Raw genomic sequence first — 15,661 nt, forward strand, 5'->3', positions numbered from 1 at the left:
TTAAAAGTCTATGAATCAGCCAACAACCCGAAGTATTTTATAAAAGTAATGACATTTTTAAATGATTTATTTTATCTTAGAAAACTCATAGCAAAGAAATATTAAACGAGTACTTTATTCAAGCTCTTCAGTTCACAATGGTAGTGTCCAGGAGTAGGTGAGAAAGGCAACTTTTGGCCACAGCGATGAGTAGGAGTACATGTTTTTTTTAATTTTGCACATTAAACTCCAATGAAGGCTGTGGTCATTGAAAATCCCTGCAAATTACAATAGTATCACCTGCATAATATGTAGAGATCTGAGCAGGTTTAAGAGACAGAAGCTTTCTTTCCCAGTCACAACATTGCTACCATTAACATACAGTGTGCTGTTAATGTCCCAATTACAGTAATTTCACCCTGTTGTCACTGGTTTAAAAAAAAAAAAAAAAAAAAAAAAAAAAGCTCTTGGGACATCATGCATACCCATTGTAATCCGGCAGCATGGTTGGCCATATTTTCCCCCACAGAAATATCTTAGAGAGCATTGAGAGTACAGGCCACCTGTCCATGTACAAATCCACACAGCGACAGACTAGTAAAGGCCCTACACAATTCCTGCCTTACTCTTGCACAACTATGCAGACAAACATTCCAAAACACCACCTGCTATCTTCATTTTCAGGAGAATGGTTTGAGGCTGAAGCTGAAGCTCAATGCTAGTTGCCTCCTACACGTTATTAGCTACCCCATGGGATCCATTTAACACAAAAAAAACCCAACAACAATGTTATTAGCAGCAGTATGACAGCTACAAGCTAGCTTGGAGTGTAAAATGTTAGGATTAAAAATATATACTTTTGCGTCTACTTAAGTTAGCAATTATTTGTGTATCCCAATTCAACATGGCAGCGTTGGGAGATCTATTTTTTTTCCCTCTTCTTCAAATTATGTTGAGATACATCCTGAATGACAGCTGGGAGTCTCTGTTTAATCCATTTATCTTGGTACAGTAACCATCCAACTAAAATATGAGGCAGATCTTGAAGGCTGTGGCATATCACTTGCTCCTTTGCCATCAGCCAAGATGCTATATAGAATCCCTGAAGCAATCTGTCACCAGGTCATGCAGAGACCTGCATCTTCCCTGTCCAGTAGCGATGACAAGCCACTTTAGGAGGTGTCTACAAACAAACACAGTCTTGCCCAGGCACCATAAACAAACACATAAAAATTACACTGAAATGTTGCCTATGTAAAGCTATTTTTTTTTTTTTAAATAAATATTCTCGATTTTGTATTAAAGATTTTGTTATATTCCAAGATACAATGAAAAGTGCAAATACAAATAATTATTCCTCACAACCCCATGGCCCTACAAGTGAGCAAGATCTGGGTTTCCTGCAGATATGGGGGTCTTCTGAGGCTGAGGGCAACGTATTTTCACAGCACGCTGCAGCTTTTAGTGTACAATCCCAGCCACAATACAGGCAGATTGAGGTTCATGGAGGGTATGCTTGTATACCAGTGGAGAGAGTGCATTACAAAAAATGTTCAGAATCCAAACCGCTCCTCAACTTCGGCACTGATCACCTCTGCTATAGCAAGCGAGGAAGTTGCAGCTGGAGAAGGGGCATTTCTCACATGTAATATACGATTAGCAATTTCACCCGAACCTCCATCAAATACAAAGTCATCCACAAGATTACCATCCTTATCCAGAGCCTGTGCTCTTACTCCAGAGGGGCCCCTGTAAGATAGAAGATAAATTTCAGCCATGCAGGTCTCGGCTTCTTTACTCTCTTGGTTACTTTTAACAGTGCATTTATACTATACTTTGCTGAAAAGAGACATGCGTCTATAGGCTGAGAAGAGGCAGCTTTTTTCACATCTGTTTTTGTGATTGATACAAAAGAAGGCAAAAAACAGTTTGAAGAGCATTTCAATTTTGCAACAAACTAGGGCAAATTTCCTTCTTGATCCCAGAATGGTGATCAGATATAAATTTAAAATTATATTAAAAAATTTTTTTTTAAAAAATTGTATCCCTGAATTTAATTTTTTTTGCAAGTATTTATCCAATTTCTGGTTAAACAGATGTACAGATGGATAAAACCACCTCTTCAGGCAGAGAATTCCACATCCTTATTGTTCAAAACCCTTTCCTTTGTCTTAGACCAAATCTTCTTTCTTCCAGTCTAAACACATGATCTAGTTTTATACATATTGTCCAGTTTATGAATAAATTTTCAGACAATGGTTAGTATTGGCCCTGAATATATTTGTATAATGCGATCATATCCCCTCTCTGAGGCACTGTTTTTCTAAACTAAAAAGATTAAAATTTGTAAACCTTTTTTCATAACTAAAATGTATTCCTTTTATTTATTTTGTAGCCCCCCCTCTACACTTTTTCTAGTGCCATAATACCTTTCTTCAGAACAGGTGCCCAATATTGTCCAGCATATTTAAGATGTGGTCTTAACAGTTATTTATAAAGAGCCAAATTACATATTCCTCCCGAGAATTAATGCCCCTTTTAATACATTGTACAGATTTAAACTTGCGTACCTGCAAAAGTGGCATATTTAAAGATGTTATAATGTACTACAGGGTGTATTAAAAAACAGTAATTTTACTTACCGTAAATTCCTTTTTTCTTAGTATAGTGGCAGTACTTACAAGTGGGATGTTCCTTAGGGTTCTGGACAAGAAGCTCCCCCTTCTTTAGAATTTTTTTTTTTTTATTATACAATTTTTCAAGGTACAAATACAAGACGTTCTCTTTGTCTTACATACAATAGTTTCAATGGTTACAATGAATATGGTTACAATGAATATAGCTTCACATATTGCCTGAGGCCTAGAGTATAGCCTAATTGTGGGGTCTTCGTGTTTGTTAAACTTGCCCATAGTTTATATTTTCATCCTAAATAAAGGTTTAAATGATCAGATTCATTTTCATCAGTCAGATCGAAATCGGTCCTCTATTATACACAAAGTTGGCATGTAATATGGGAGCAAGCTATAGTCTTGGAATAGTCCGTCGCTGTGCCTAGCCATGTTATGGTGTTTCTTGGCTGTGGGTGCGGTCACTATTCATGTCTTTCATTGTCCCCCACAATCTAGGGCACTTTATGTTACAGCAAAATGAGCCGTTGGGTTTTGGTTGTACCTTTTTTTTTTTTTTTTTTAAACTTAGAGTGAACATATGTTATCCCTATAAACTGGGGAAGTAAAGGGGGGGGGGGGGGGTCGGATAGATGGGTGGGGGGGGGGGTATGAGGGGTATAAACATGGTGTGTTCCCTGAGAAAGTGTTGCGTTATTCCTTACATTGTCTCTTCGGTTGTGATGTGTTTGGTATCCTCTCTCCCTAGTAGGCTATGTTGCCATATTTTCGCACATTATTTTTGGGAGTTTCTATGAGCGTCCCACATTTTCCACTCCTCCACCCAAAATTTTTGCTATTAGTGTAATTACCATAATGGTGATATGAAAAGTAAGATATTTTAGGGGTTTAGGTAGGTGCGGCGGGATGTGTTGTAGAAGAAAAGTTTCTGGTGTTAGCGGTATGTCCGTGCGTCCTATAGTTTGTATTAGTGATTGGGCATCTGCCCATAATTTAACTATGGCCGGGCATGTCCACCACATGTGCAGGACATCTCCCGTATCATGTCCGCATCTCCAACATGCTCCTGTGTGGTTTGGGTCAATGTGTTTCACCTTAGTAGGTACCATGTGCCATCTGTAGAGCATTTTTTTTTACATATCTATTTGTGATGTGCTGAGCGTTAGATGTTTGTTAGCTGTGAAACTTTTCTGCCAAGAGTCTTCTGGTAACTGTTTCCCTATATCCTTTTCCCATCTTTTTATAAAGCTCATGCTCCCTCTCTCTATTGTGGGGTTAGAACTATTATATATTTTGGAGATTATGCCCGGCGGTATTGTAATCGTCCCGCATATGTGTACCAGAGTACGCATATTCCCCTTTGTGATGTCTATGGGTGCTGGTCCTCTATGTGTCGAGATCCAGGAGATTATTTGTCTATGCGCGAATGTTGCTGTGAGAGGGAGGTTAAATTTCTTTTTTAATATGCTAAAAGGGAGTTGTTCGTTTGCGTCCATGAGTTGGTGTACATGTGTCAACCCCCGACTGGCCCATCCACTTATATTTAGCTGTGGTATCAGCAAGTCAAAAGATCGGAGTAGCATCATCGGCAGGACTTCTTTATGGAGATTGAGGGTCTTGACGTATCTATCCCATTCTCTTAGTGTCAGCAAAGTTATGGGGAGTATGTTCTGAAAGTTTCGTCTGTGTTGTTTATTTATCCCCGCTATCATAGTGAGTTCATAATCCTCAGTGTATGTGGCCTCCAGCTGTACCCAGGCAGGTGGTTTGGCGTGTGAGTGAAATGCGGCAATCAGGGGACTAATGATAGCCGCTCTGTAATATAAGGCAAGGTTTGGAAGACCCAAACCTCCCTTTTTTGTGGTAAGTAGAGAACATTTGCTGCCACCCTAGGCCTTTTATATGTCCATACAAAAGAGTCAATTATGTTTTGCGCTTCTTTAATATATATGTGGTTGGTAGTTGTATAGGTAAGGTTCGAAATAAGTACTGAAGCTTGGGGAGAATCATCATTTTTACCGCCGCCACTCTGCCTGTCCAGGATATATATTTTTATTCCAGCTCATGAGTTGTTGTTTAATTGTTTGGATAAGTGTGATATAGTTTGATTTAAATAGTTTTTGTGCCTGATTTGTGAATTTAAGTCCCAGGAACGTAAGATAATCCTGCCTCCACTCAAAGGCATTGGATTGTTGTAGCTTAGTGTCTGTCTCCGGCGTTGAATGTAAGCTCATAGCCTGCGTTTTAGTGATATTTAATTTGTTCCTTCTTTAGAATTTAAATGCTGTGCTCCGCCTGCTGCCTCCATATAAGCTGTAACCCAGAGACACACACCAGTAATACAAAAGAACCAAACGGAGACCGAATGATGCAAATAATTTAATCTATTTGAAAGCGGAGGGAAAGCCAGTACTGCCACTATACTAAGAAAAAAGGAATTTACGGTAAGTAAAATTACTGTTTTTCCCTTTGTATAGTGGCAGTACTTACAAGTGGGATATAGCAAGACCCCTGCATAAAACAAAGGGTGGGAACTCAGCAGGCCACAGCTTGTAGCACCTTACGCCCAAAATCGCTTAAGATGATGAGAATACGTCCAGCCTAAAATGCTTGATAAAGGTATGTAAGGAAGACCAAGTAGCAGCTTTGCAGATGTCTTCAGGCGAGGCGGCTGCTTTTTCAGCCCAGGAGGTCGCCATAGCTCTAGTGGAATAAGCATCTAACAGGAAACTAAGGGGAATCCCTTTGGATTGATAAGCCAACCTGATTGTATTCGTCAGCCATCTGTCCAAAGAGGGTCCTGAGACAGCACAACCCCTGTTAGTGCCTTGAAAGTATACAAATAGATGATCTGAGGATCTAAAACCCTGAGTCTTCTGAAGATAGATTTTCAGGGATCTTCTAACATCTAGGAGATGCCACTTTCTTTCCAGATCCGATGTAGGAGATTGACAAAAAACCAGCAGGACAATAGGTTGGTTAATCGCAGCACTAGAAATAACCTTAGGCAAAAAAGAATGCTTGGTGTGCAGGACCACCTTGTCTTGATGAAAATGGTGAATTCCGGAGAGGAAGAGAGAGCTCGGATCTCACCTACTCTTCTAGCAGAGGTGATAGCCACCAGGAAAGCCGTCTTGAAGGTAAGTAGCTTGATAGGAACCTCCAGTAATGGTTCAAACGGTGGTTAACAAAGGGCTTGAAGCACCAGAGACAGATCCCAAGTAGGGAAAGGTACTAACTTAGGAGGACTCTTAAGCCTTATGGACTTAAGAAATCTTCGAATAAGCAGGTCTGAGGCAATGTCACGAACCAGGAAGTGACTTCGGGCTGAAATCTGGCCTTTGAGCGTAGATACTCCCAGACCGGCTTCAAACCCATCTCGCAAAAAAAAAAAAAAAAAAGATTTTCCGGGATAGAGGCTTTTGCCGGATCCCAACCTCGAAGTGAACACCAGGTTCTGAACTCCATCCAAACTCTGAAATAGATTTCGAAGTGGACAAGCGGACAGAAGACAGCAACACGTCACATAAAAGGTCAGAAAGACCATGGCCTTGAAGGATCACCCTTGCAGCAACCATGCAGTCAGGTGAAAACATCTCCAGAGTTTCCACGGGGAGAGTCACATTCTCCAATATTTGAGAAGAGACTGGGAGATGCCAATGTGAGATTGTCATGTTTTCCACTTCTGAAAACCAACTTCTGTTCGGCCAGAAGGGCAGGACTGCCAAAATTCTAGCCTTCTCCCATCTTATTTTCTGAACAATCCGTGGTATAAGAGCGACAGGAGGGAAAACATAAGCCCTGTCGAAGTTCCAAGGTATCGATAGACCGTCTAGGACATCTGGGTAATCACCTGAATGGAGAGAAGCAAATCTTTGTACTTTCCTGTTTCTCCTTGTGGACAACAGGTCTATCTCCGGCCTGCCGAAGCGTGAAACCAGCTCCAAGAAAACTTGTCGACAGTGCCCAGTCTGTCTGAGATCAATGGCTTCTGCTGAGGTCGTCTGCAATAAAGTTTAGAGACCCTCTGAAATGGGTAGCTGATATAGCGAGAAGATTCGCTTGAGCCCAAGACATTACGCGGTAGCAGATATCTTGTAGAGCTTTCACCTTCGTGCCTCCCTGGTGATTCAAATAAGCCACTGTAGTGGCGTTGTCCGACTGAATCCTCACTGACTGATTGGTGATGGCTGAACGGAAGGAAACCAGTGCCTTCCAAACCGCATTTAATTCCCTGAAATTTGAGGAAGCGCCTGCCTCCACTCTGTTCCAAAGACCTTGATGGAACTGAGAAACTAGATGGGCGCCCCAACCCATCTGGGAGGCATCTGTGGTTATCGTAATCCATTGTTTCTGTGCAAACGATAGGCCCTTTGAGATGTTGCTTCTGTGTTTCCACCAGTTCAGTGGTCTTTTCACCCCTTTGGATAGGTGGAAGGGAGAGTCTAGATCTTCCTGTTTTCGTGTCCATTGGGAAAAGGATGTCCCATTGCAATGGTTTTGATTCCGCCTTTGCCCAGGCCACTGCTGGGATTGCAGAAGTGAGGAGGCCTAGTAACCTCATAGCATCCCTGATTGAACTTAGGTTTTTTTGCAGCTTTGATACAGCTTTTAAAATGCTCATTTATTTCACTATTGGTAGAAAAAGAGAGAGGGACTGTGAATTTACTCGAAGACCCAAGAACTCTAGACTTCGTGACGCAGTCAGCTTGGATTTTTCCAGGTTCAGGATCCAACCGTGATCTCTTAAAACCTTCATTGTAATCTTGAGATGAAGATTTAGCAGTTGTCTTGATTGGGCCTTCAGGAACCAATCGTCCAGGTATGGAACAATCGGGATACCTTTCAGACAAAAACTGCCGCTATGGGTGTCAGAATTTTCGTAAAAACTCGAGGAGCTGAGGACAGGCCAAAGGGAAGAGCCTTAAATCCGAAGCGTGAAACCAGTTTCTTGTTAGAACCGCAAACCTGAGAAACTTCCGGGAAGATTCCGAAACCGGTACATGGAGATAAGCATCTTTTAAATCTAACTTTGCCCTGTAATCTCCCTTTTGTAGAATGTGTGTCACAGACAGAATACTTTCCATACGGAACTTCTGGAACGGTATGCAGGTGTTTACTTGTTTCAGGTCTAGGATCGGCTTCTCCCATCTTATCGGAATGATCCATCTGGTTTTTGAACCAGAAAAAAGCGTGAGTAAACTCCCTGAAATTCCCAACGTTTGGGTACCTTCTCTACCACATCTTTTCTAAAAAGAAGAAGAGCTTCTGTTGGGAGAGCCTCTGTTTTTACTCTTGATGGATAGCTTGACAGTAGGAAGGATGGACGTGGTTTCGATGAAAACTTTATTCTGTAACCTTCTGAAACGGTTCTTGTAATCCACCCATTTGAAGTACTCTTTTCCCATTCTTGGGCGAAGAACCGAAGGCGCGTCAAAACTTCCTCTATTTGTCATGCCTGTTGGATTCCAGTCTAGACCACTGGCTGTTTCCACCATGTTTTTGAAACCTGCGAAACCGCCCTTGGTAACAAAAGGACCTCTGACCCTTGTACTGAAATCTTTTATATCCCTGGGTTCTTGATTCCAGAGGCAGGGTTTCTTTGTATCAGACATCAGTCTAATAATGTCTTGTTCCTCTCAAAGGGTAATTCACATCAGGATGCCTTAGATGCAGAGTCAGCCGTCCATGTTCGTAGCCAAAGAGCTCTTCTGGCTACTGACGACAAACCCATAATTCTCGCTGATACACGAAGAAACTCAGAGGCATCCGAAAGGAATTCATTGGATAGTTTCAGTAGGAACAGATGGGAAGGATCTGTATCTGATATTCCCATAAGGGAATCTTCCAGGGCTTGTAGCCAAACGCTCTGAGCTCTGAGAACCGCTGAACCTGCAATTTCAGCTCTGCACTGATATCCTGCGGCCTGGAATATTCTTCTACACGAAGTTCCGGCCCGTTTGTCCATTGGGTCTTCAAGCCCTGAGACTTCGCCAATGGGTATAGTGGTTTTCTTTGATAGCTGGGCAATCTGAACATCCACCTTAGGAAGATCTTCCCATTTTTCTTCAGACTGTAGCATGAACAGCAGTTTAAAATGCTTTGAAATGAACGCACGTCTTTCAGGATTCTTCCATTCTCTATGAAGGAGATCCAAGATTTTAGGAGACATTGGGAAACCTTTAACCTTACCCTTGGTAGGTTAGTTTCTTGTACCGCCGTCGTCACTTCTTTAATAAATTTCTTCAGCTCTTCTGGTGGAAAACCCTCCTCCACACTTGAAGCCAGGCTGGAAATGAAGAAAAAAAAGCATTCACCTGAAGAGACGTCAGACACAGAAGGAGATCTATTCCTCCTACGCTTTGTGGGCAGTTTCTCCCGAATAGCCGGTTCTTTTTTCACAGCATCTTTAAAAGATTCGTCTGGGACAATTTTTCCTGAAACCAGCCCAGGAAGGATGCCATATCAGTCTGCTTGGCTTTTTCTAGCCGTTCCGTTGCGCACTGATTGCATGTTTTTTTGCGACATCCGTCAGGTAGAGGTACCGCACATTCCAGACAACATAAGTGCTTAGATTTGCTTGTGGCTTTTTTTGGAACAGAAGTTGACATCTTGTCTTTATCTGTCTTATCTGGAGACATAGGACTGTCAGAATAATTTAATTCTAGGAGCATGCATAAAGAAAGGTGAAAAGAGGAGAGTTAAATAGTTAAATCTCACCTCACATCACCTAAGATCCGTGTAGGAGGGCTGGTGACACGGAGAACCAGGACTGTACACCCACCCTTGGGGTCAGGAAGGTCCTGCACAGCCATTAGGTCCAAATTTAGAATTTGGCGCCAAACACCGTTTTGCGCATGCTCAGTAGCGCGATTCTGTGTTCGGTGGAACGCAAAGCCTCCCAGGCGTGCGTTCCACCACTGTGCGCATGCGTAACGAGCAATGAAGGAGGACCGCCTGGGAACTCCCCCAGAAAACCACAAAAGACAGTACCCGGTCGCGTTCCGTAACGCGAACCCGGAAGTACTATTGCAGCTCAGTTCCCGCCCAGGAAACTATCGGGCACTCACCTCCCGGTCAGCAACCTGTGCTGAACGCACCAATCTCCACCTGCACTGTGGGGAACCTGTCCGTCCCGTTGCCGGGACAAGAAGAACTGGTGTGTGTCTCTGGGTTACAGCTTATATGGAGGCAGCAGGCGGAGCACAGCATTTAAATTCTAAAGAAGGGGGAGCTTCTTGTCCAGAACCCTAAGGAACATCCCACTTGTAAGTACTGCCACTATACGAAGGGAAAAAATTTATTCATTAAAAGAGTGAACTGCAGTTAATTAGAACCAGATTGCAAAATCCAGGGCATAATAGTTTCTTTAGAACAATTATTGATGTAAGCATTTGCAATCCTGCTTTCAGTTCAATACAATTCAAGGTGTATTGAAAAAAACTCACATTCCTTAGCTATGGAATCTGCTCAGGTTGCTTTCTATTCAGTTAACAATATGTATATAGTTTTAAAACCCCTTACTAAACGCATTTAGTAAGGCTTCTCTCTAGCACACCTTCTGGGTCTGAAACAAGCACACAGGTATTTATTTTAGGGTTTGAAATGGTTTTCGTCATCTACAAATCTTACATGTGATCACTAAAAGCTGCGCTTGCACCTTTCATGCTACATATTTTGGGAGACAGTTCATTGCCACTAAAGAAATCCTCTTTTTCCCATTATGGTTTGGAGTAAGAGGTGCCCTCTAGTGTAATTTATGTTAACTACAGATTCAAAGATTTTATAAAAAAGGACATAAAGGAAATACATACTGAACCTCATGCAGTTGGCAGTCGTAAGTTATAACACAGGTATTATGATTTATCATCATCATCTAATTATCCATGAAGAGTTACCTTTACAGAAGACAGAAGGTTTACCGAACAGATCCCCAATTTAAACCAGTGGGGACCTAGAAGGTCACCTCTCTTCTCCCACCACATGAACCAGAGGAAATCCACAGAATTTGGAGAGACTCTCAACACAAGGATTGTCAACTATGCAGCCCTACCTTTTTTTCCTCCCATTGTGCCAATTGCAGTGATGATGTGGTTAAATATAGGATGGGGAAATAATACTGGTCAAGGAGGTCTCCAACCCTCTGATCATTAACCCCTTAAGGACCAAACTTCTGGAATAAAAGGGAATCATGACATGTCACACATGTCATGTGTGCTTAAGGGGTTAAAGGGACACTAGTCACCAGAACAACTACAGATTAATGTAGTTGTTCTGGTGAGTATAAAAACATTCCCTTCCGGCATTTTCATGCAAACATTGCTTTTTATTTTATTTTATTTATTTTTTTTAAGAGAAAATGCAATGTTTACATTGCCCCCTAGGGACACCTCCAAATGGCCACTCCTCAGATGGCCACTGGAGGTGCTTCCGGGGGCAGTTCTGCACAGCAGGCAGCACTGCCGTTCAGCGTCTCCACGCTCTGCACGGAAACGCTGAATTTTCCTCATAGAGATGCGGATCAGGGGCAGGCCTAGTATCGGCAGACTCATGCGATGCTGGAAATAAGGGGTGTTTTCACCTTTTGTAAGAGGCACAAGCCACCTAAATGGTGGATTAAACACTATAGCGTCAGAAATACAGGTTTACAGGATTACAATATAGGGCCATAGTAATAAGCAGGAGTTCCACATATTTTTTTTGAATAGACCAATTATAGCCAATGTTCTTTGCTAAAAAGGTCAAGGTTAGGAAGCAGCAGATTCATACACAATATCACCAATACATGGAACTTACCTAAGAATATCATGAACGGACAGCTCCGGAACAAATTTTTGTAGTTCTTTCACTTGCGCACTGAGGAAGCATGCACGATACATTTCTGCCATGCCAAAAGTAAAATTCTTCAGCACCAGCTTACGGAGACCACTAGAGAAGAGGGAAATATTTTTTTTTATATATTATCAGTTCAGTTCTGACTTGGTACACAGGCTGCTCATTTAATAAAAATACTTGGGTCCCCAGGGCACAGATCATGCAAACAATATCTGTTCTAACAATTTACAGCTCCTGTACAGATGTAAAATAAAAAAAAATAAAAGCAAGACTTTCTTACCTGTATGTAACTGCTTCAGTAAAATCTTTGGCATTAAAGTCACACAGCCTATATCCCTCTCGTTTGAAGGCTAAAACTGCATTTGGACCAAGCCAGACGCTACCATCCATCCGCGGAGTGAAATGGACTCCCAGGAAAGGGAACCGTGGGTTTGGGACCTACAACCCCATGAGGAAAACATACAGAATGTTTTAGAATTAGTGACAGAACAGCATTACTGTAACAGTAAACCCATAATCTGTGCCACTAAGAGTTAAACCTGTGGGGATATTTATGGGACGATAATATTAAACAGTCGAGAATTGCCCACTATTTCAATTCTCTTAGATCTAGAGATCGTTATCATGTAAGTGAAATGTATTCCATACAAATAAAATCACAATTTGTTATAAAAATAGATATAATTTATTGTGACAAATAATAATAATAATGTTAGGCAGCATGCATGATAATAATCAGTGAATATTTAGTATAACATGAATATGCAATACAATGGCATGGTTATACACGTTCAATGGCTAACACAGTACAAAGCTGTCAAGACTTTAGATTTATGAGGGTACTTCAGACAGAAAGTAAAATATTCACACAGTCCAGTGAAAAGCCATAAAACCTTGGCTAACAGTTAACTGAATAACCCTTTCAATGCTGGCTAGACCCTCCTAGGCATTTAATATCCTATTCTTATGTAATTTTCAATCGAAACAACATTTAAACCAGCTCACTAATCATTTCCTGGAACCATCCAATAAGAATAATCTACCAGATTCTATAAGCCAAATTTTAATTTGCCTAAAAATATATCTTATCTTATTAAGAGCAAATCAATACACCTGGATAAAAACAGCGGTATGCTAACGCGTGATAATAACACATCAATATATAATTATTCTTAATTCCACCTGCAGAATGGAATGTTTATAACTATATATTCTTTAGTTAACTAAGATTTCTAAATATTGAAATCTAACCGTGATTTATCCAGTCATATATCATGCTATTAGATTTTTAATTAATTTAGATTAATTAAATAAAACCAGCATAATTACCAGTTAAGTAGATGTTCTCATCAGATGTTCTTAGGTAGCTAAGTGTCAAGGAATGTTTCTTGAGTTGTATCCAAGAGTGAATATCTGTCATGGATCTCTCTGCATGTCCGAACCTGAAAGCCCAAACTCCAACTCCAACTACTATCTATTCCCTTTGTCCTAACTTTTAAAGGGCCAGACTCTCTGTACGTAATTACTTGATAAGGCCAATAGGAAACTGAAGGTGTGGTCAACCTGCAGATTGCAATTTAGGTATTTGGTCCATAGAGGGCAGTCTCGCCTCACTAAACATTCCTATCCAGGAAACAGTTAACTTTTCCTGATGACGTTTTTGACGTCATTTGGCTTATCTATATGACTACCTATAACTTAAATTTGTTGTCAGTTCAAAGCGTTTCTTTGGATTTTCTCCAGACAGTGCGTCGACAATTCCTGTTGTAATTTCTTAAACTGACAGTTCTAAACTCAAATTCACCTTTACTTTACAATGGGACCTTGTAAAATTTAGAAAGTAAAATGAATTACTTAATCTTCTCTGTCACTAATGTCTGCGTTTAGAATTATTTCTATTTCATTAACATTTAGACAGCGGATTCCATCCCCATTCATTGCTTATCACTTGGCTTGTTTATACAGGGAGTGCAGAATTATTAGGCAAATGAGTATTTTGACCACATCATCCTCTTTATGCATGTTGTCTTACTCCAAGCTGTATAGGCTCGAAAGCCTACTACCAATTAAGCATATTAGGTGATGTGCATCTCTGTAATGAGAAGGGGTGTGGTCTAACGACATCAACACCCTATATCAGGTGTGCATAATTATTAGGCAACTTCCTTTCCTTTGGCAAAATGGGTCAAAAGAAGGACTTGACAGGCTCAGAAAAGTCAAAAATAGTGAGATATCTTGCAGAGGGATGCAGCACTCTTAAAATTGCAAAGCTTCTGAAGCGTGATCATCGAACAATCAAGCGTTTCATTCAAAATAGTCAACAGGGTCGTAAGAAGCGTGTGGAGAAACCAAGGCGCAAAATAACTGCCCATGAACTGAGAAAAGTCAAGCGTGCAGCTGCCAAGATGCCACTTGCCACCAGTTTGGCCATATTTCAGAGCTGCAACATCACTGGAGTGCCCACAAGGTGTGCAATACTCAGAGACATGGCCAAGGTAAGAAAGGCTGAAAGACGACCACCACTGAACAAGACACACAAGCTGAAACGTCAAGACTGGGCCAAGAAATATCTCAAGACTGATTTTTCTAAGGTTTTATGGACTGATGAAATGAGAGTGAGTCTTGATGGGCCAGATGGATGGGCCCGTGGCTGGATTGGTAAAGGGCAGAGAGCTCCAGTCCGACACAGACACCAGCAAGGTGGAGGTGGAGTACTGGTTTGGGCTGGTATCATCAAAGATGAGCTTGTGGGGCCTTTTCGGGTTGAGGATGGAGTCAAGCTCAACTCCCAGTCCTACTGCCAGTTTCTGGAAGACACCTTCTTCAAGCAGTGGTACAGGAAGAAGTCTGCATCCTTCAAGAAAAACATGATTTTCATGCAGGACAATGCTCCATCACACGCGTCCAAGTACTCCACAGCGTGGCTGGCAAGAAAGGGTATAAAAGAAGAAAATCTAATGACATGGCCTCCTTGTTCACCTGATCTGAACCCCATTGAGAACCTGTTGTCCATCATCAAATGTGAGATTTACAAGGAGGGAAAACAGTACACCTCTCTGAGCAGTGTCTGGGAGGCTGTGGTTGCTGTTGATGGTGAACAGATCAAAACACTGACAAAATCCATGGATGGCAGGCTTTTGAGTGTCCTTGCAAAGAAAGGTGGCTATATTGGTCACTGATTTGTTTTTGTTATGTTTTTGAATGTCAGAAATGTATATTTGTGAATGTTGAGATGTTATATTGGTTTCACTGGTAAAAATAAATAATTGAAATGGGTATATATTTGTTTTTTGTTAAGTTGCCTAATAATTATGCACAGTAATAGTCACCTGCACACACAGATATCCCCCTAAAATAGCTAAAACTAAAAACAAACTAAAAACTACTTCCAAAAATATTCAGCTTTGATATTAATGAGTTTTTTGGGTTCATTGAGAACATGGTTGTTGTTCAATAATAAAATTAATCCTCAAAAATACAACTTGCCTAATAATTCTGCACTCCCTGTATAATGCATTCCTTAGCTCAGGCTAGTGTTTAGTTACAAAAGGCAATTATGTGTCTTTGTTAGCCTGAAAATAGCAAAATGGAGTCTGCTCTGTTCTGAGTGACTCTGACAATATACACTTTTAATTTCTATTATAGCACAAAATGTCTGCCGATATAAATATCCTGACAAACCACCTCTGCCTCTCCATCATCTGTAAACTAGAATTCCCATGATCCTGATACTACAATTCTCATGATCACCATTAGGTCTACATTTTTGGCTGATAAATGTATGACTCTCTAAGATTCTCGGCTGATCAAGTGAGATAATGCATGCCTAATTACTTCTAACAGATAATACAGATAACCTGCAATTTCACCATATAAAACATGTGTATGCAGATCACTGGTTTTGTCCTGGAATATTCCACATTTAAAAAAACAAACAAAAAAAACCCACAAAATTTCTACTGACCGTTTTAAAGAACAATGCACTAAAGGAGTTTTGAACAGCCTTAAGCTTGACCAACAGCTTGTGTGCCGGACACTTCCCACAGCAATGTTGACCAAACAAAATCACTGATCAAAACACTCTGAGAGCAGGAAAATGGTACAAAGAACACCAATAATTGAAACTTTGCTAATAAATTCTATTAAAATCCATTTAGTATGGTTTGTTTTGACACTTTATCAGCTATTTTTCCCCCACTAGGGGCCTAGACTGAACT

The 15,661-nt window shown here is 40.8% G+C and overlaps 1 protein-coding gene across 1 annotated transcript in view; it reads right to left on the reverse strand.

Annotated features, from left to right (window-relative positions):
* Window positions 1-501: 501 nt before the first annotated feature.
* The window catches only part of L2HGDH (L-2-hydroxyglutarate dehydrogenase), a 36,733-nt gene continuing 21,573 nt past the window's right edge, over window positions 502-15,661 (reverse strand). The window contains exons 8-10 of the mRNA XM_063439521.1: window positions 11,725-11,882; window positions 11,406-11,537; window positions 502-1,728 (exon numbers count right to left, since the gene is read on the reverse strand). Coding sequence (XP_063295591.1) covers window positions 1,533-1,728; window positions 11,406-11,537; window positions 11,725-11,882 — 486 coding nt within the window. The 3' untranslated portion in view covers window positions 502-1,532. The remainder of the gene's footprint in view (window positions 1,729-11,405; window positions 11,538-11,724; window positions 11,883-15,661) is intronic.

The sequence above is a fragment of the Pelobates fuscus genome, chromosome 13 (assembly GCF_036172605.1).
Source record: "Pelobates fuscus isolate aPelFus1 chromosome 13, aPelFus1.pri, whole genome shotgun sequence".
NCBI lineage: Eukaryota > Metazoa > Chordata > Amphibia > Anura > Pelobatidae > Pelobates > Pelobates fuscus.